This window comes from Nycticebus coucang, chromosome 7 (genome assembly GCF_027406575.1).
Source record: "Nycticebus coucang isolate mNycCou1 chromosome 7, mNycCou1.pri, whole genome shotgun sequence".
NCBI lineage: Eukaryota > Metazoa > Chordata > Mammalia > Primates > Lorisidae > Nycticebus > Nycticebus coucang.
Window position 1 is genome coordinate 28189068 of NC_069786.1, and position 22135 is coordinate 28211202.

At 41.1% G+C, this 22135-nt stretch overlaps 1 protein-coding gene and 1 non-coding gene across 2 annotated transcripts in view; one reads left to right on the forward strand and one right to left on the reverse strand.

The window, feature by feature from the left end:
• Nucleotides 1-1619: 1619 nt before the first annotated feature.
• The window catches only part of MCM6 (minichromosome maintenance complex component 6), a 44775-nt gene continuing 24259 nt past the window's right edge, over nt 1620-22135 (reverse strand). The window contains exons 10-17 of the mRNA XM_053596305.1: nt 21482-21589; nt 19364-19519; nt 16174-16302; nt 13814-13975; nt 8321-8456; nt 7262-7417; nt 5391-5530; nt 1620-2116 (exon numbers count right to left, since the gene is read on the reverse strand). Coding sequence (XP_053452280.1) covers nt 2000-2116; nt 5391-5530; nt 7262-7417; nt 8321-8456; nt 13814-13975; nt 16174-16302; nt 19364-19519; nt 21482-21589 — 1104 coding nt within the window. The 3' untranslated portion in view covers nt 1620-1999. The remainder of the gene's footprint in view (nt 2117-5390; nt 5531-7261; nt 7418-8320; nt 8457-13813; nt 13976-16173; nt 16303-19363; nt 19520-21481; nt 21590-22135) is intronic.
• On the forward strand, nt 6405-6511 carry LOC128590979 (U6 spliceosomal RNA). The gene has a single exon (XR_008381436.1). It is a non-coding gene; the product is annotated as a U6 spliceosomal RNA (small nuclear RNA).

The following is a 22135-nucleotide window of genomic DNA, read 5'->3' on the forward strand; positions in this document are numbered from 1 at the left end:
TCCACCCTTTCTGGGCTTAAAATTTTCCTTTGGATAAATATCTGGTCAAATTAAAGTTCAAGTTCCAGTTATCTTCCTAATGAATTTGGAGTCAGTGAAGAGAGATGTTCTTTCCGGCTATTTTCTGGGTTTTTGCTACAATGTCCTGTCTGGGGCTTGTCCATGTTTTATGCTAGTACTTCTATCCTTCCCCCTATAGGCGGTCTGCGATATTGCATGTCTCTATCCCAGTGTCAAGTCCTCTCACCCTCATTAGACACATATTAGGAATCTTTACACCATTTACCTGCTGGGTAACTTCTCTATCCATGTCTAGCCTTCCTCACTCCATCCTCTTCAAGTCAGTATGGAGTGAAGTTACTTTATAACGATACCACACACAGAAACACTCTCCCTGAGCTGGCACTATCTGTTGTTAAAAACTGCAACAGTTTAGCTGGGCGTTGTGGCGCGCGCCTGTAGTCCCAGCTGCTCGGGAGGCTGAGGCAAGAGTTAGAGGTTGCTGTGAGCCGTGTAACGCCACGGCACTCTACCCGAGGGCGGTACAGTGAGACTCTGTCTCTACAAAAAAACAAAAAAAACAAAAAAAAACTGCAACAGTACTTAAATATGGAACATGTGCACAGGGGAAGGAAATAACATTGCACTTTAAAAGTACTGTATTGCGGGCAGCGCCTGTGGCTCAGTGAGCAGGGCGTCGGCCCCATATGCTGAGGGTGGCAGGTTCAAACCCAGCCCCGGCCAAACTGCAACAAAAAAATAGCCGGGCGTTGTGGCGGGCGCCTGTAGTCCCAGCTGCTTGGGAGGCTGAGGCAGGAGAATCACGTAAGCCCAAGAGTTAGAGGTTGCTGTGAGCCGTGTGACGCCATGGCACTCTACCCGAGGGCGGTACAGTGAGACTCTGTCTCTACAAAAAAAAAAAAAAAAAAAATAGCCAGGCATTGTGGCGGGCGCCTGTAGTCCCAGCTACTCGGGAGGCTGAGGCAAGAGAATCGCTTAAGCCCAGGAGTTGGAAGTTGCTGTGAGCTGTGTGACGCCACGGCACTCTACCAAGGGCAATAAAGTGAAACTCTGTCTCTACAAAAAAAAAAAATAATAATAAAATAAAAGTACTGTATTGTAAGTGGGAAAATGCAATGTCTTAAAATAAAGCTGTATTTAAAATTGGCAAAAAAAACAAAAACAAAAACAAAAAACTGCAACAGTAAGAACTGCTACATCATGAACATACTGACCATAGCTAAGTCTCAGGAACTGACAGTATCATAAACAATAATAATTTTTCCTGAAAGGCCATAAAATTTGGAGACAGCATGTAATATAGTAAATGACCTATTTTCCCTAAAAAAGCAATCTGAAAACAATCCTGATAAATTACCAGTAGGACATAGAAATAAAAGAAATTATTAAAGAGTAATGAAAAAAGTACAGTAAACCTATAAACTACCTTAAAAAAACAAAATAAAACTGGAATTAACCTTGGAGTCATCTCTAAGGCCTCTGCCTTTCATACTAATTCTCTAGGGACTCTTCCTCATAGGAACCTAATCCTAGATCCATAATGGCATACCTTTATCTATTCACCCCATATTAAGCAAAAAAAAAAAAAAAAAGATAACTTCAGAACATTTTATTTTTATGAATAAAAGCAGATAATTGGCAAAAGAAAAAGCACACTTTTCTCAACAAGATAACCACATACCATAAAAGTAACAGGTCTTTTCCTATACATAAAAACAAAGGTCTTTATGTTACAGAAATCACTTATTACTTTTCATCAGGACAAGAAGCACATTAACGGAAGTGCTAAAGCATGGATTGGAATAAAAGTGTGTGACAGAAATGTGACACAAAGGATCATCAACTCAGTTCTTTGTTTCTCAAATCCTGAAGTATCCACATCCAGAAACATTTCTTTCTGTAGCAGAGCTCCATTCAGGCTCCAAGTCAGAAGGTGGTATGCCATAGTTCCTCAGCTCTGGTCGTTGGCTTTATTAATTCAATCTTCAAGCAAGTAGTTAGGGTTAACTACCAAGTAGGGATCTTCTTCATAGCTCTCACTTCCCTCTGTTGAGCCTTTCAATCCAGCTTGCGTGAGCTCAATTAGAACATGATCCTGTGCAACACAAATATTTGTCCTCAGGGCTTCAGCACTATCATAAACATGTCCAGCTGCATAAGACTGGACCCCTACTTCTGAATGTTTGCTACTGACATTTTCTTTCATTTTCTCAGCAAAGGCTTATACCTTAAAAATCACTATCAGGGGCAGCGCCTGTGGCTCAGTGATTAGGGCGCTGGCCCCATATGCCGAGGGTGGTGGGTTCGGACCCAGCCCCGGCCAAACTGCAACAGAAAAATAGCCGGGCGTTGTGGCGCGCGCCTGTAGTCCCAACTGCTCGGGAGGCTGAGGCAAGAGAATCGCGTAAGCCCAAGAGTTAGAGGTTGCTGTGAGGTGTGTGACACCACGGCACTCTACCAGAGGGCGGTACAGTGAGACTCTGTCTCCACAAAAAAAAAAAAAATCACTATCAGTGTTCTGCTAAAACCCCCTCCCATTGGGATGCTGACTTTTTCATACTGTAACCCCCTTTTGGAAACTTAACAAATCTGTAAGCAAGCTAAAAAGGAATTGTGATTTTTCTAAGGTTTCTTGGCACATTATATCAATGCTTGTAAATGTAACATCAAAAAAGACAGTAAGCACTATGAAACACAAAGTAAGAAAGAGTTCTTTGAAAAGGTGACATTTAGGCTGGGTGTTGTAGCTAGCTCATGCCTGTAATCTTAACACTGTGGGAGGTCGAGATGGCAGCATCCCTTGAGCTCATGAGTTCGAGACCAGCCTGAGCAAGAGTGAGGCCCCATCTCTACAAAAAACCCAGAAAAACTAGCTGGGCATGGTGGCAGGTGTCTATAGTCCCAAACCACTGGGCAGCTTGAGGCAAGAGGATCACTTGAGTCTGAGAGTTTGAGGTTGCTGTGAGCTATGATGTTACAGTACTCTACTGAGGGTGATAAAGGACGACTCTTGTCATTCAAAAAAAAAGTGACATTTGAGCAGACACCAGAAAAGGATAGACAGGGGTAGACTATTTAGGTTTCTGCAGGCTACAAGAAGACTGGATTTTATTCTAACGTGAAATAACTGGATTTATGTTTTAAAAAGACCTATCTAGTTCTGGTTGCTGAGTAGAGAGCCAACCCAAAGGAAATAGGAGGCTCCCAAGAATACAAGCATGGTAGTTAGGGTGGGTTGGTGAAGTGGTGAAAAATGAACAGAAAATACACACACAGTGAAGGCAGGGTTCACAGGATTTGCTGTTAAAGGAGCTGTGAGAGAGTGGAATCAAGGCATCAAAAATTGATTCCAAGGCTTTGGGTTATGCTGTGGTGTACAACTTGCAGCCTGTGTGCTAAGTGTTTGAGAATTGTTTGGCTTATCTGTGGTGTCAGATACCACGAAAAATATGTACAGACCTTACCCAATTTTTTTTTGCTCAACTGCTTTTGTTAGTGTTTGTGTGAAGTGTGGCCAAAGGCAACTCTTATTTTTCCAATTTGTGGTAGAGAAGAAAAAGGTCACTCTTGATAGCAACTGAGTAAATGGGACCACACTACAAAAGTAATAGAGGGACGACTCTGTTTTTGAACACATTAAGCATGAGATGCCTCTTAGTTCATCAGTAGGCAACCAGCTACATCTGGTGCTTACTTTTTTTTTTTTTTACATCTGGTGTTTAGAGTATAGTAGTATAGTTGAGAGCTGGCCATATAAATTTGGCAGATGGGTAAATTCATAGACAAATAAGATTATTCAAGTAAAGAATGTAAATAATTGGGCAGCACCTGTGGCTCAGTGAGTAGGGCACCGGCCCCATGTACCAAGGGTGGTGGGTTCGAACCCAGCCCTGGCCAAATTGCAATAGAAAAATAGCTGAGCATTGTGGTGGGCGCCTGTAGTCCTAGTTACTTGGGAGGCTGAGGCAAGAGAACTGCCTAAGTCCAACAGCTGGAGATTGCTGTGAGCTGTGATGCCACAGCACTCTACCAAGGGTGACAAAGTGAGACTCTGTCTCTAAAAAAAAAAAAAAAAATGAGTGTAGAGAAAGAACAGAAAGATTCAGTAAAAGGAACCAAGAGCAAATAACCAGTGAAAACAGAAGACTTGGGAGAATATGGTTGAGATAGGAAAATGTCAGGCCCTGCTCATTAAGAAGTTGAAAGACATGGGTGGCGCCTGTGGCTCAAGGAGTAGGGCGCCGGTCCCATATGACGGAGGTGGCAGGTTCAAACCTAGCCCCGGCCAAAAACCACAAAAAAAAAAAAAAAAAAAAAGAAGTCGAAAGACATGAATAAGATCTTGACAAAAACAGGATGAGGTGACCAAGATAGCAACAAAAACCTCTGCTAACCCTTGCTGCTCATTATACCGTTTTACATGTATTAGCACACAAAAGAAACTTCCACCAACACCATGAGGGCTTATAATCACCAAGACAACCTCCAGAAGTTACTTCATATGGTATGAAGAGGAGGAGTTTGGGGAACTCTCTACCCTTTTCCCAGAAAACACTTGAATCCATTCCTAATTTAGCATATAATCAAGAGTTAGCCATAAATAGAGTTCTCCAGCAATGTATAGGGGCTGCTCTATCTATTGAGTAGCCTGCTTCTAATAAATTTTGCTTTCATCTCCACCTTAGGGCTAGCAACTTGGAATTCTTTCCTGCATGAAGCCAAGAACCCTCTTGGCTTTCAGGCTGGACCCTGGTTTTGGGCTCCACTTTCCTGTATCATGCATGGTGACTCAGAAGGCAGGTGAAGAAAGTACTTCTAGGAATGATCAACTGTGACAAATGCTGCTGACAGGGGGAGCCTGACTGGGAAAGAGAAATTCATGCAAGTGGAGAGAAGGTAGCACTGGTCCAGTAAGAGTGAGACAAGGGAAAAGTAATTGCACTGGGCAGTGCCACTGTAAGGCTAAGACAAAAGTTAGGAACTGTCCATTTGAGATATAGAGACATCAAATAAGGCTGGGCATATGTTTGTATGCTTTTCTTTAAATACTTTTTCCCCCTATTTAAGAGTCTCTGTTGCCCTGGGTAGAACGCCATGGTGTCATAGCTCACAGCAACCTCAAACTCCTCTAGGTTCCAGAGATCCTCTAGCCTCAGCCTCCTAAGTAGCTGGAACTACAGCCCTTGTTTAAGCAGTCTTAAACAAGTCTTGCTGTTACTTCTCCTTTCTTTTATAACTCGTAATTCTGACGACACTCCAATGATTCAATATACACAAACATCAGAAAACATTTCACTAATAAACCTATAAATATAAAGCATAAACTCCCTTCCTTACCAATACTAGAGCAAGTGAAGTTATATACATACATAGTGTGTGAGTCGATGAATGACTTTCTCTATGATTCTCTTCTTGTTTATAAGTTCCTCTTCAGAGTCTATTTCTGATTCAATTTCCTTCAAGTACCAGTTAACAAGCTCACTCCTCTTTAATGCCAATTCATCGTCTTCTGCAACAAGAAATGTTTCAAAAGGATTAAATTATTCTTCTAGCAAATTGTACCGTCAGTCCTTTGGGTTTGCATATACAAGATAACGTACAGATTAGATAACCATCAACCTGTCACAAAGTACATCTTTAGCATGAGCCTGAAATAACCGGTTCTATTACTTGCACTAAAGTACACCTTACTTTATCCATAAGAGAAAAACCTAATAAAATAGAGATCGCAAGAAACAAGTTTCTTAGAGCTATTAAGATTTCAAAGTACGAAGGTCTTTTCTTCATCTTTTTCCGCTTTTCCATCTAAGAGAATGTTTGCCAACAGCAACTGAAAGCATAAATTAGAAGAAATAAAGGAACAGCAAGCAAAACTTTTTTTTTGGTTTTTGGCCAGGGCTGGGTTTGAACCCGCCACCTCTGGCATATGGAACCGGCGCCCTACTCCTTGAGCCACAGGCGCCGCCCAAGCAAAACTTCTTTTGTTTTTGAGACACAGTCATACTCTGTCGTCCTGGGTAGAGTGCTGTGGTGTCATAGCTCACAGCAACCTCAAACTCTTGGGCTTGAGCAATCCTCTTGTCTCAGTCTCCCAAGTAGCTGGAACTACAAGTGCTCATCACAAGGCCTTGCTAGTTTTTCTATTTTTATAGAGATGAGGTCTGTCTTGCTTTGGCTGGTCTTGAACTCCTAAGCTCAAACAATCCACCCGCCTCAGTCTCCTAGCGTGCCGGGATTAAAGGCGAGAGCCACTGAGCCTGGCCAACCAAAAGTTCTTAAATATAGCTTTTCCTCTTTGGAAAGGGGGAAGACTATGTGGAACTGGAGTCTACTAGACATGAAATTCATGGGTATTCACACACACACACAAAGAGTCCAAGGCAGTGCTCACTTTGATAGGATATACAGTAAAATTGGAATGATACAGAGAAAATTAGCATGGCCCTTGAGCAAGGATGACATTCATATTTGTGAAGTGTTCCATATTTTGTGTGAAAGATCAGTTTGGCTTCATTAACTATGAAACAGGAGATAGCAAGCAGCTCTTTGTCCATATGAAAGAAAGTTCAGCGTGCTATAAGCAGGACATGAGGTGGAATTCTCAATGATTTTTTATTTTATTTTTGTTTTATTTTTTGAGACACAGTCTCAAGCTGTTGCCCTGGGTAGAATGCTGTGGTATCACAGCTCACAGCAACTTCAAACTCTTAGGCTTAAGTGATTTTCTTGCCTCAGCCTCCCAAGTAGCTAGGACTACAGGTGCCTGCCACAATGCCTGGCTATTTTTTGGTTGTAGTTGTCATTGTTTGGTAGGCCTGGGTTGGGTTCGAACCTGCCAACTCCCACGTATGTGGCTGGTGCTCTAGCTGCTGAGCTACAGGCAAGTGCAGTGCCTATAATGTTTGGGGAGTCTGTAAAGGCCCCAAAGCTGTTACATCTCCTAGACCTGATAGGTTGGTCAATCAGTTGAAGAATATTATCTTGGATGATGCCAGTGGTCCTCACCCAATGGTTCTTTGTCTGCCTAGGGGCCAGACAACTAAATGAGATTTGGTGGGGAAATATTCAAGCTGGCAGGTATGCTGATACTCCATGTATTTACTTTGCTAAAGTGAGCTCGTCTAGCAACTGATCACCTCTTCTGATAGAACAATATAATATTTGGCAATCTAAAGTAGCCTATGTGAATACAGCTTAAGCAAACAACTGAGCATATAAGTAGTGCTAGGTATACCCTCACCTTCTTCCATCTTTCTGAGGTGAAGTACAATAAGGTTAGAGATTCGGCAATATTCAGAGAAGCCCAGCCTTAGGGAGGCTTTGGGAACAGTATCTTGATATGTGTCTTCACTGTAGCCGTTGATTCCATTTACAGGTGCAGGACTGTCATCATGACCTAAGTAAAAAATTTATCAGAGTTTTGTTTTTATGCCTCTCAATTCCCTTATCAAATATTTACAAATATACTATTTACATTTAATACTAATTTAAAAACAAGCATACAGTTATATACTGCATATAAAATTTTATAAACAAATCAGAAGCAAATTCATAAACTCAAGTAGTAAAGACAAAATATAACTTGGGAGGAACACGAGGGCTAGAAGATCTAAACTTCATGATCTAAAAATCCACTTGCAGCATCATGAACAAATAAAAAAATTCTAGTATTTGTTCTAATGTGCTTAGAAAAATCTTAAATTCAAAAGCAAAATAATAATAGGGGGCAGTGCCTGTGGCTCAGTGGGTAAGGTGCCAGCCCCATATACTGAGGGTGGCAAGTTTGAACCTGGCCCCGGCCAAAATACCACAAAAAAAAATAGCCGGGCATTGTGGCGGGTGCCTGTTGTCCCAGCTACTTGGGAGGCTGAGGCAAGAGAATCGCCTAAGTCCAAGAGTTGGGAGATTGCTGTGAGCTGTGACACGACAGCACTCTACCAAGGGCAAAAAAGTGAGACTCTAGTCTCTAAAAAAATAAAAATAAATAAATACATAAATAAAAATTTATTCAAGTAAGGGTGGAGAGGCCAGAGGATTTAAGTCCATTATCACCACTTTGGTGCATTTTCTTTTAGGCTTTCAAGCATCCACACCTGGCTAAGCACATATATTTAAAATCAATAATTTGACTGTATCTTAACTTGTCAACAGTTAACATAGCTCACTACCTATTTTTTCTTTCTTTTTTTTTTTGCTACACAGAACTTCATAATCATCAAGTGCATTTTTGCCGTAAGACACGTCAGAAAATTTTCTGGTTCCCAACTCCAGACAGAACAGTTACATGAATAAATCTCACCATTGATGCCACCTGGACCCTCATCTACCTCCATCTGGATCTCTTCCTCTTGATCTAGATTGACATCAGGTGTTTCCACACGGATGATTGATTTATTCAGTAACCGGAAAGCTTCCTTCACATGTTTAGGTTGGACCTACACCAATAAACATGAGGTTATTCAGGTTAAGTTGGTCTTCTTGATATACTCAACAGATTTTCTCTAAATGAAATAAGTGCTATTCTGGTTTTCTCACAAACACACTCTCTTACTCTGATGCTGTGAGACAGCACTATAAATTCACCACAATGGCTACAGTGACTGATAATAGCAAGTGGTGTCAAGAATGCAGAACAACCCTTACAGAAAACTTCATTTTAAAATCATCATTTGTAAGACCAAAATACCAAAATATAAATAAAAAGTTTCAAACATCAAAAAAACAACGCAGAACAACTTTCATTTACTACAGGTATAAACAGAAATTGATACAATGGTTTGATAGTTTTTACTCAATACTTGTGTAACTAATGATTCAACAATTCCACCCGTAGGGATGTACTCATAAAAATGTAAACATAGGGTGGCGCCTGTGGCTCAACAGAGGAGGGCACCGGCCCCATATGCTGGAGGTGGCGGGTTCAAACTCATCCCTGGCCAAAAACTGCAAACAAAAAAAAAAAAAAAAAAGGGAAACATATATCATGTAGCCCCAAAGACACTTACATCCCACAAGAACTCAAACTATCCAAATACCCACTAACGGAAGAATATGCAAATAAACTGTGGTACATTCATCAATATTATACCACAATGAAACCAGACAAAAAAATGAAATGGGAAAAAGTTTCTACCTTTACTACCAAGAAAAATGGCAAAATATCAAAGAATGAGCTCAACAAAAATCATGCAAACACTACATGAAGTTTAAAACACTATGGAGTGAGGCTCAGTGCCTGTAGCTCAAGTGGCTAGGGTGCTAGCCAAGTACACCAGAGCTGGTGGGTTTGAGCCCAGCCCAGGCCTGCCAAATAACAATGACAGCTACAACCAAAAAACAGCTGGACATTGTGGCAGGCATCTGTAGCCCCAGCTACTTGGGAGGCTGAGGCAAGAGAATCGCATAAGCCCAAGAGTTGGAGGTTGCTGTGAGCTATGATGCCACAGCACTCTACCAAGGGCAACATAGTGAGACTCTGTCTCAAAAAACAAAACAATGGGGTGGCGCCTGTGGCTCAACGGGTAGGGCACCGGTCCCATATGCCGGAGGTGGCGGGTTCAAGCCCAGCCCCGGCCAAAAATAAAAAAAAAAAAAAACAGAAAAAAAAAACAAAACAAAACATTACTGAGTGAAAAAAACAGACTCAAGTGTGAATATTATGTATTTGCCATAGTCATCACAGCTATGGACAAATGTTTGCTTTTCTCATTCTGTCATCTGGTAGGAAGGTACTTTTCTACTCGAGCTTAGAGATGGCCATTAGTTTCTGTGGCCAGTGACATGTGAGCAGCAGTGTAATTTTGGGGTAAAAGGTAAAGACCAGGCCGGGTGTGATGGTGGCTCATACCTGTAATCCTAGCACTATGGGAGGTGGAGGCAGGTGGACTGCCTGAGCTCACAAGTTCCAGACCAGCCTGAGCCAGAGTGAGACTATGACTCTAAAAATAGCTACACATTGTGGCGAGTGCTTGTAGTTCTAGTTACTTGGGAGGCTGAGACAAGAGAATCGCTTGAGCCCAGAAGTTCGAGGTTGCTGTGAGCTATGACGCTATAGCACTCTACTGAGAGCGACAAAATGAAACCCTGTCAATAAAATAAAATAAAATAAATGCTTTCTTAAAAAAAATAAAAAAGGTAAAGAACAAAGGTGGTGAGCTACTTTTTCTCTTCCCCCACCTTCTGTCATCATGGAATCATATGTCAAGACCATACCTTTATATTAGCCTGGATCTGAATAACATGAAAGGAGTGTCACTTGCTGACCTAATGGATGTGTAGCATGGAAAAAATAAGATCTGTTTTAAGCAGTTGAGTTTTTTTTTTTTTTTGAGACAGAGTCTTATCATGTTGCCCTTGGTAGAGTGCCATGGCGTCACAGCTCACAGCAACCTTAAACTCTTGGGCTCAAGCCATTCTCCTGCTTCAGCCTCCTGAGTAGCTGGGACTACAGGAGCCCACCACAACACCTGGCCATTTTTTTGGTTGCAGTTGTCATTGTCTAGGAGGCCTGGGCCTTGAACCTGCCACCTTTGAGTGTATGTGGCTGGTGCCCTACTGGGCGCTGAGCCAGCAGTTTTTTTTTTTTTTTGAGACAGAGTCTCACTGTCGCCCTTGGTAGAGTGCTGTGGCATCACAGCTCACAGCAACCTCCAGCTCTTGGGCTTAGGCGATTCTCTTGCCTCAGCCTCCTGAGTAGCTGGGATTACAGGTGCTTGCCACAATACCCGGCTATTTTTTGTCGTTGTTGCAGTTTGGCCGGGGCTGGGTTTGAACCTGCCACCCTCGGTATGTGGGGCTGGTGCCCTACTCACTAAGCCACAGGTGCTGCCCAGTAGTTGAGATTTTTTTTTTTGCAGTTTTTGGCTAGGGCTGGGTTTGAACCCACCACCTGCAGCATATGGGGCTGGCGCCTTACTCCACTGAGCCACAAGTGCCGCCCTACAGTTTTTTTTTTTTTTGCAGTTTTTGGCCGGGCCTGGGTTTGAACCCACCACCTCTGGCATATGGGGCCAGCGCCCTACTCCTTTGAGTCACAGGTGCCGCTACAGCAGCAGTTGAGATTTTTATAGCAGCACATCCTAACCTTATGTATTCTAACTGCTATAATGTTCTTGTATAGACAAAAAAAATCACTAATTTGTTTTCAATTCTTCAGTATATAAATTTAATGTTATACCAATATCAATAGTTTTTATTCAAATTAAGCAAGCTGATTTCCAAGTTCCTAATAGCTGTAAGAAAGCAGCTATTGGAACTAGCCCTATATTTAAAATGAAAAGTCCCATTAATTAAAATGTCATGGTACCAATATAAGAGCAACCGACAGACTCAATGGAAAACAGAAAAATCCAGAAAAAGATCCTACCACATACGAAACAACATACAATAAACATATATCAAACCAGCATGAAAAAGATGGATTGTTTAATTGATGGTGTTGGAACAACTAGAAAACTAGCTGAAAAAAAAAAAAAAATCAAGTCATAAGTGATTCATAGCTCACATTTACGAGAGTACCCAATGTTTGGATGACTTAAATGCAAATAATAAAATCATCTCAGTGCTAGAAGAAATAATAAGAGAATGTTTTATAATCTTAGAGGAAATCTTTTCTAACAAAATTAGAAATGGAGAAAGAATATAAATAGAAACAGTTATTAGGCTCGGTGCCCAAAGCACAGTGGTTACAGCGCCAGCTACATACACTGAAGTTGGCGGGTTCGAACTTGGCCCCAAACCTGGCCAGGGCCAGCTAACCAACAATGACAACTGCAACAAAAATAGCTGGGCGTTGTGGCGGGCACCTGTAGTCCCAGCTACTTAGGAGGCTGAGGCAAGAGAATCCCAAGTTTGAGGTTGCTGTGAGCTGATGCCATGGCACTCTACCAAGGGTGACATAATGAGACTGTCTCCAAAAAAAAAAAAAAAAAAGGTAAAAGTTATTAAATATAGACTAAGATATTAAATCTTATTCAGAAAATATATTTCTGCATAATATCTGTACGTATTAATATGTTATTCGTTATCTATTTAAAAGACTAATAAAAACTAACGAAAGAAAAATCTGAGTTTGCTGCAAGGCGCTTATCAGTTTTATGAAACTCATTTCAGGAAATATCACAATGGAAAAAATGTACACGTTAGAACTCCCTTTTTCCAAGGTCTATTACCTATCAAAATTCTACACACCCTTCAGCAATAACATTTAAATGTTGGCACCTATATAAATCCTCCTTGTTCTTTAGAAATAAAGTAATTGATCTCTGTACTCTTTGCTTGTGGTGCTCTATTTTCATAGTGGCCCCCCCCCTTTTTTTTTTTTTGGAGACAAGGTCTCACTCTACTGCCTGGGCTTAGAGTGCAGTGGCATCATCACAGTTCACTCAAGAGATCTTCCTGCTTTAGCCTCTAGAGCAGCGGTTCTCAACCTGTGGGTCGTAACCCACAGGAACTGTATTAAAGGGCCACGGCATTATGAAGGTTGAGAACCACTGCTCTAGGGTATCTAAGACTATAGATGCATGCTACCACACCTCGCTAATCCCTAAAACATTTTTTTGGCCAGTATAGTGGTTTATGCATTTAATTCTAGCATTCTGAGAAGCCAGAGCAGAACTGCATGAGCTCAGGAGTTCCAGACCAATCTGAGCATGAGACCCAGTCTCTACAAAAAAATAGAAAAATCAGCCAGATGTGGCCCCACTGAACTTTACCCAGGGTGACAGAGCAAGACTGTCTCAAAAAGACTCTGTCAACAGTAAAACACCATATTAGAGAATCTGAAAACCTAAAAAGGAAAAAAAAAGCCAAACACTTATGTATGGGATAAAAATGGCGACTGAAGTCAGATAGAGCTTCCTTTTGAGGTAGAGGGCTAAGACTAACAAGGAGCATAAGGAAATTTTCTGAAATGATGGAAAAAAAAATTTTTTTTAAAGACAGAGTCTTCTTTTGTCACCCTTGGTAGAATGCTGTGGTGTCATAGCTCACAGCAATCTCAAATTCTTGGGCTCAAGTGATTTTCTTGCCTCAGCTTCCTGAGTAGCCAGGACGACAGGTGCCCCCTACAATGCCCTGCTATTTTTAGAGACAAGGTCTCACTCTGACTCAGGCAATCCACCCACCTCGGCCTCCTAAGTGTTAAGATTAGAGGCGTGAGCCGCCACATCTGGCCCCTGGAAATGTTTTGTATCTTGTCACATGTAAAGAAAAAAAAAAATCACTAAGCTATACATTTTCCTCCATATAAAATTATACTTCAGTTATACTATTAAAAAAAAAAAGCCAATCCCCTTTTTCAAAGAAAAGCTTACATAAAATCTAATATATGAAACTAGGGAAAAGCAGGGCTACTTTGGTTGAAACAGAGATAGAAAGCATGAATGCCCTTTTGTACTGCTCCCCTCGTACCTCTTAGTACTCACTGACCTATACTCGTGGAACCTAGAGCTCAAAGAACAGTTTAAAAACCATACTTTATACAAACCTAGGGTGGAGGGTTCCTTTGAGGCCCGGGGCTACATTATCTTATCTGTATCCCCAGCCCAGAGGCCCAGTACATTGTGGGATCTAAGTACATTTTTCTTGAATGAATGAACTATATTCAATAAATGTGCGACAGCAACCTCCTTAAAGGGAAAAATCCCAAGGTCATAGATCCTATGAGCACGCAATAGCTATAAAAATAAATCCACAGCGAATTTTAGTATGTCCCATACCAAAGATAAAAACATGCCTACAAGGCAACAAATCAATTTCTCTTTGCCTCATCTTGTCAAAGTGATTCTGATACCTCATCACAGCAGTGCATCCGAGCCATAGCTTCAGAGAGACGGATCATGCTCTCCAGTTGTCGCACTGTAATCCTCCATGAAGACTTGGTTACGCCAGAACCATCCCTCTGGCGGAGACGTTTATACTGTTCCACAATGAAGTCCTCTGACTCCTTGGAAATCTGTTTCAGAAACATATTAGAGAAACCATTTCTTCTTTGTGAGAGCTGTGTTAAATATAATTTTAAGAACCTTATAGGTCGAAACATTTTGGGAAACTGTAAGGATTGAACCTTTGAGAAGGCAGTGACAATAAATTACTACTGAAATGCCCTTTGAAAGAATGTAAGCTCACGCTCATCAAATTAATTAATGCTCAGACTTTCTCTGTACTTCAATTAATTAACTCATGCTGCTATATTGGGGAAAAAAGAGATTAACACACACACAACAACAACACTCCTTAGCTGTTTCAGTAAACCAAAGGATCCTAAGTTTTTTGGAGCAAAGAACTCAGTATATGGAGAAAGCATGCCAAGGGACGACTATGTAGTCATAGAAATACCTTTTTACAGTCTCCCACAACCCTTAGGTATATGACTAAAAAAAATTTTTTTTTGAGACAGAATCTTACTTTGTTGCCCTCAGTAGAGTGGCATGGCACCACAGCTCATAGCAACCTTAAACTCTTGGGCTCAAGTGATCCTCTTGCCTTAGTCTCCCAAGTAGCTAGGACTACAGGTTGCCCACAATGCCAGACTATTTTTAGAGACAGGGTCTTGCTCTTGCTCAGGCTGGTCTTGACTGGTGAACTCAAGCGATCCTGTCTGTCAGCTTCCCACAGTGCTAGAATTACACATGTGAGCCACTGCACCTGGCCTTGGACAACTAAATTTCATATGGGACAGCAAGAGCCAACACACAAATATCACAAGTAAGTGAAGATGATGATTAATAGCTAATGATGACCCCCCAAAATCAAGTTAGACAACAGTGCAAAAATCTCAACCAGAATCAAACAATGTTATTCTTTTTCATATTTTATTTTAGGAAAATGCCAAGCAGCAAAACACATGCACATTATGGAAGTTTATTTTTAAAAATAAATGTCCAGGTAAGTATCCCAATGTAGTATATTCAGTCCAATGCACTACATTAATTTCAGTTACGAAAAAACAGTAATCCACATTCATCACAGTGACCTAGAAGAATATGTTTCTCTTGTAGGAAAATTCAAGCACATTCAGTAGAGTACTGACTGAGACACATGAATAATTTTAAGATTCTTAGTAGTAATGGTTGAAATAAAAGGACATCCTAGTTTATTCAGTCATCTAAAACGCTTCTCCGATAAAAACCTTTTTCATTAGCACCTAACAAATAGAATATATGGAATTATTCCGGATTTTTAAAAATGGTCTGAATGGACATAGTGGCTGATGCCAGGAATCCTCTTTAGGAGGCTAATGCAGAAGGATCTCTTGAGGCCAAGAGTTCAAGACCAGCACTGGGCAACATAGCCAAGACTTCTACAAAAAATTCAATAAGTATCCTGTGATGGTGTACATGTATAGTCCTAGCTTATTGGGAGGTTGAGTTAGGAGGATCCCTTGAACCCAAGAGTTAAAGGTTACAGTGAGCTATGATCATAGCATAGTACTCTGGACAGAATGAGAATGTCTCAAACAAACAACCTAATAATATTTAATAATAATAAAAAAATCAAAAGTTCCTTTATTCAGGCTGAGCGCAGTGGCTCACGCCTGTAATCCTACCACTCTGGAAGGCCAAGGCGGGTGGATTGCTTGAGCTCCTAAGTTCGAGACCAGCCTGAGCAAAAGTAAGACCCCGTCTCTACAAAAAAAAAAAAAAAAAGAAGAAAAAAGAAAACTGAGGCAAGAGGATCACTTGGATCCCAGTTGGAGGTTGCTGTGAGATCAGCTTGAGAGACTGTCCAAAAAAAAAATCCTTTATTATTCAACTGTCTCTGAAGAAACAAATGGCTGTTTAAAAAAGGCAAAAAAAAGAAAGGCTGGATGTGATGGCTCACACCTGTAATGCTAGCACTCAGGAAAACTAAAAACAAAATTGTGGTGAGCACCTATAGTCTCAGCTACTAACAAGGCTGAGCAGGAGAATCACTTGAACTTGAGCTCAGGAGTTTGAGACTGCTGTGAGCTAGACTGATACAACAGCACTAAGGCAACAGAGTGAGACTCTATCTCAAAAAAACAAAACAAAAAATAAACAAGTCCCCCCTCCCCAAACCCAAACGCTTTAGGTAGATTACAGGTTCAGTTAATTTCAAAATAACATATTTGTTTAAATCCCACTTTAATACATACAGTATGACTTATCTCAGTACAAAAAGGCTAGTTACCTTGGGTTTAAACTGTCTTGCAAAGAGCAGATATCTTCTGATATCATCAAGGGAATAGACACGATCAATTGATTCTTCAATTCTTGAATGCAAGTCTACTATGCGCCTGGCAATAGCATAATCTGTAACCTAATTCAAAACAAGAAAATAGCTTCTATCAGTCACAGCAGTATCTATTCTGCACCAGCCCAGGCAACAGGAAATGATTTACAACTAAAAATAAGCTGTAATAAGTCAGTGAAAGAAGTATTAATAGTGGGCGGCACCTGTGGCTCAGTGAGTAGGGCACCAGCCCCATATGCCGAGGGTGGCGGGTTCAAACCCAGCCCCGGCCAAACTGCAACAAAAGAATAGCCGGGCGTTGTGGCGGGCGCCTGTAGTCGCAGCTGCTCGGGAGGCTGAGGCAAGAGAATTGCGTAAGCCCAAGAGTTAGAGGTTGCTGTGAGCCGTGTGACGCCACGGCACTCTACCTGAGGGCAGTACAGTGAGACTCTGTCTCTACAAAAAAAAAAAAAAAAAAGTATTAATAGCTACTAAGTTTCTGAGGAGCATTTGGGAACAGACTGATTAAAATCAAACTTTTAAATATACATCTTTGACCAACTCTATGAATATACTTGAAGGAATTAACATTAAAAACAATACCAGAACTAACATCCACAGTGCCCTCAGTATGTGCCAGACACTGCTGCTTTAAGTATGCCTGCAAGTAGTAACTCAGGTAATCCCCCACAAAACCTTAGTAGGTTGATTTTACGCATGAACAAACTGAGGTCCAGGGAGGTTAAGTAACCTTTTCAAAGTCACAGTAAATAATGGAGCCAGGGGGCGGCGCCTGTGGCTCAGTGAGTAGGGCGCCGGCCCCATATGCCGAGGGTGGCGGGTTCAAACCCAGCCCCGGCCAAACTGCAACAACAACAAAAATAGCCGGGTGCTATGACGGGCACCTGTAGTCCCAGCTACTCGGGAGGCTGAGGCAAGAGAATCGCTTAAGCCCAGGAGCTGGAGGTTGCTGTGAACTGTGTGATGCCACAGCACTCTACCAAGGGCCATAAAGTGAGACTCTGTCTCTAAAAAAGAAAAAAAAAAAAAAAAAAAAAAAAATGGAGCCAGGATTCAAACAGTCTAGCTTCAGAGTCTATGCTCCCGGCCACTAAATTATAAAGACAATTATCACAGAATTATTATTAACATTGAAAAAAAAACTCTAGAACATGCACCTTGCTCTCAAATGGTTCAGGAAAAATAAATGTAGTACATAGAGGCAGTAAATAAAGCAAATGGGACAAAATGTTAATATGTGAATCAAGTAAAGAGTATACAGGTGCTCTCTGCACAACTTTTGTTTCTTGCAACTTTAAGTTTGAAATTATTTCTAATTAGAAAGTTTGCTTGAGGCAAGAAGTTCAAGACCTGGGCAACCTAATAAGACTCTACCTTAAAACAAACAAGCCCTTCCAGTCAAACAATGGAAAGCTTTTACTTAGATAATATTTAAAGTTTACCCTAAGAAAGAGTTGTATGTTGTACCCAATGAAACATAGGACCTCCACGAAGGAGTCTACAATATTAATTCCTACACATTGTCATTTTGTAGTTCTGTGCAATGTTGTTAAAAAAAAATACTTAAGTCTAGGCAGGGCATGGTGGCTCCCCCCTGTAATCCTAGCACTCTGGGAGGCTGAGGCACGTGGAGTGCTTGAGAGCACAAGTTTGAGACCAGCCTGAGCTTGAGACTCTATCTCAAAAAAAAAAAAAAAAAAAACGTCTAAATCCAAATAACACTAATAAACTAACATGTTAGAATCCAAATAAACCTACAAGTTTTTACTCAACAAAACACTCAACAGCAAAATAAAAAATTTTACAGAAATCCTCAAGTGTGTGCTTGGGAGTTGACTATAATTTGTTTCCTTCTTTTTTGAGAATTAAAAAACAGTAATGGGGAGGGGGGAGGTTATGGTGGAGTCACACCTACAGTGCATCTTAGAATGGGTACAGGCGAAACTTACTAAATGCAGAATACAAATGTCTACATACAATAACTAAGAAAATGCCATGAAGGCTTTATTAAACAGTTTGATGAAAATTAAACAAAACAAAACAGTAACAAGGTTGGGTGTGGTGGCTCATGTCTGTAATCCTAGTAGACTGGGAGGCCAAGGTGGGCAGATTGCTTGAGCTCAGCAATTTGAGACCAGCCTGAACAAGAGTGGGGCCAGCCACAAGCTCTGGGGCTGGTGGGTTCGAACCCAGCCCAGGCCTGCTAAACAGTAGCAACAAAAAAATAGTTGGGTGTTGTGGTGGGTGCCTACAGTACCAGCTACTAGGGAGGCTGAGGCAAGAGAATCACTTGACCCCAAGGATTGGAGGTCACTGTGAGCTATGACGCATGGCACTCTAGCGAGGGTGACAAAGTAAGACTCTGTCTCAATAAAAAAAAAATAAATAAAAAAGACTGTGTCTCTACTGAAAACAGAAAAACTAGTTGGGCATTGTGGTGGGTGCCTAATTATCCCAGCTACTCAGGAGGCTGAGGCAAGAAGATCACTTTATCCCAAGAGTTTCGAGGTTGCTATGTGAGCTATGTCTCCAAAAATACAAAAACAAATCAAGTAACAAAAACCTTAATATTCCTCACCATAATTAAGTGTAGCCGACAATTCAAATGACTGAATTGCTCATAAACCCTCTGCCCGATCCCAAGCTGCCTTAAGGAAAACGAAAGGTTAGTGTACACACATGCACAAGTTGTTGACAGTGTATCCTCCAGCCCTGTCTCACTCAATAACTCAAATTAGAAATAAAAAAAAGGAAGCTAAGAGTGACACCTCATGCTGCCTTCATGCATCCCGGTGGCAGCAGGTCTGGCCTTGACATGCAGAACGACTGGTGAGTTTGTGCCGCGGAAATGCTCCACCAGCAACTGCATCATCAGTGCTAAGGACCACGCATCCATCCAGATGAAAGTGGCTGAGATTGACAAGGTTACGGGTAGATTTAATAATGGCCAGTTTAAACCTATGCTATTTGTGGGGCTGTTTGCAGGATGGGTGAAACCAGATGATTCCATTCTCTGACTGGCCAAGGCTGATGGCATGGTTTCAAAGAATTTCTGACTGGAGAGAATCAGAGATGTGGAATGTATGACATAAGTAAATAGTGAAACCCAAAGACAAAAAAAAGTTACCTCATTGCATTCATCCACAAGGATAAAGAAGAGATCAAATCGGGACATGATGGGAGCTGACAAGTTTATATTCTGTTTCAATGATTTTGATCTGTCATAATGTCCACCGACTGGGTTTGCAGCTGCCAAAATGGATGTTCTGGCATTGAGAGTAGCCTGACCACAAATGAAAAAATTGTGACAGATTAAAAAAAAAAAACATCAGGACTGGTCAACAAACATATAACAAAATGTTTAATCTTACCCATAATAACTAAATGCCAACCAAAATAAGGAATGTCCTTTTTTCACATAAACAGCAACTTTCCTTTAGGCATCAATTTATTAGAAATTTATCTTGCAGTTAGGTGTAGGACATTACAATACTGTTAGTAAATCAAAAGAATGAAAATGACACAAATGTCACTCTATCAGAGTCTAAAGAACCAACTGTTTTCTGGGTACAGTGGCTCACACCTATAATCCCAGTACTCTGGGAGGCTGAGGTAGGATGACCTCTTGACCTCAGGAGTTCAACATCAGCTTGAGGAAAAGTGAGATCCTACCTCTACTAAAAGTAGAAAATAAGTAGCTGATGTTTTGGTGGGTGCACCTGTAGCCCTAGCTACCCAGGAGGCTAGGGCAGGAGGATTGCTTGAGCTGAGGGTGCTGTGAGCTAGGACTGATGCCCTGGCACTTTAGCCTGGGCAAAAGAGTGACACTATGCTTTAAAAAACAAAAAAACACCAAACTGTGGAATATACAATACTACGACACTGCAGAGTAAATAAGACTCCCTAATGTGTGCTAGTATGTAAAGATTGCCAAAATAAAAATATGACCTTAATTAAGCAAGGAATAAAACTATATGTATTATGCTTATTTATATGTAGACTATTCCTAAAAGGGGCACAAACTCAATAAACACCTTTGTTTATCTACTGGTGCTGGGAGTTGCTGGGGAAGATTTCTTTCTAATTTAATTTATACTTTGTAGATTGCTTAGATTTTTTATTTTTTGTAGAGAAAGAGTGTCACTTTATGGCCCTCGGTGGAGTGCCGTGGCATCACACAGCTCACAGCAACCTCCAACTCCTGGGCTTAAGCGATTCTCCTGCCTCAGCCTCCGAGTAGCTGGGACTACAGGTGCCCGCCACAACGCCCGGCTATTTTTTGGTTGCAGTTTGCCCAGGGCCAGGTTTGAACCCGCCACCCTCGATATACGGGGCCGGCGCCCTACCCACTGAGCCACAGGCGCCGCACAGATTGCTTAGATTTTTATTTCTTGAATCTATTACCTTTGTTTTAAAAAGTTTATTTTTCCTAACACTGACTATATTTATTGTACTTTTATTTAAATAATTTGTTGACTGGCTGGGAGGGGTGGCTCATACCTGCAATCCTAGTACTCTGGGAGGCCAAGGCAAGTGGATTGCTTGAGCTCACGAATTCAAGACCAGCCTGAGCAAGAGTGAGACCTTGTCTCTATTAAACATGAAAAACTGAGGCAAGAAGATCTCTTGAGCTCAAGAGTTTGAGGTTGCTGTGAGCTATGATGCCACGAGCTTTATCAAAGGCAACAAAGTGAGACTGTCTCAAAAATAAACCAAAAAATAATCTGCTGACCAAAACAGATAATTCTGTTGATCTTCATTATTTTTGTTATAATTGGAAATATGCTTTATCGAAAGAAATAAGCTCTGTTCATGGAAATTTTGAGATGTGAAATGCTAAAAATGTCATCAGTACTTTCTCTACTTTCTGTTATGCTGACGTATTTACACAGTACCCTAAAAAATAGCTATAGTTTGAATTAATAATTCTCAAAGCCGCATTTTCCATTTTAATGAACAGCATTACACATTGAAGTAATGAATTTTATGCAGGTAAACTTCTCTAGTACTAACTTAGTCTTCAAGGCTAAGGCACAATGCAGTGGAACAGAAGTGGACTTCTGTTATAAAAAAATAACTGGGCATTGTGGCCGGAGCCTATAGTCCCAGCTACTTGGGAGGCTCAGGCAAGAGAATCACTTAAACCCAAGAGTTTTAAGGTTGCTGTGAGCTGTGATGCCATGGTACTCTACTGAGGGCGACAGTGAGACTCAGTCTCAAAAAAAAAAGAAGTGGACACACATACCTTTACTCCTGCTTTAGTGATAGATATAGTCTGCTGCTCCATGGCTTCATGAATAGCAACTTGATCCCGAATGTCCATCTTATCAAATTCATCAATACAACACACACCCTGCAGCCAAACAAATCTAGTTTAAGAAACGGCCTTTCAGATGTAAAATCACAAGTAAACCCAGAGTTTGCTATTACAGAGACCTTTCTAATCTCCACATAAGTAGAGGAGCATTCTAAATTCCCTGTTAAAAGCAAGAAAATTCATTAGATTCCAGAGCAAGGAGGAACCACACAATTGACTTAAAATTAAAGCACAACTAAAAATATACAGAATACTTACTACGCTTTCACTTAACACTGTGCTGAAACCTTTTGTGGACCTCAATGTCAAGATGTTCTGGTTGGCCAGGTGTGGTGGCTCACACCTGTAATCCTAGCCCTCTGGGAGGCTGAGGCAGGTAGACTGCCTGAGCCCAAGAGTTTGAGACAAGCCTAAGAAGAGTGAATCCCCATCTCTACTAAAAATGGAAAAACTAGCCAGGGGTTGTGGCAGGTGCCTGTAGTCCCAGCTACTTGGGAGGCTGAGGCAGGAGGACCGCTTGAACCCAGGAATTTGAGGTGGCTGTGAGCTATAACGCCATAGCACTCTACCCAGGGCGACAGA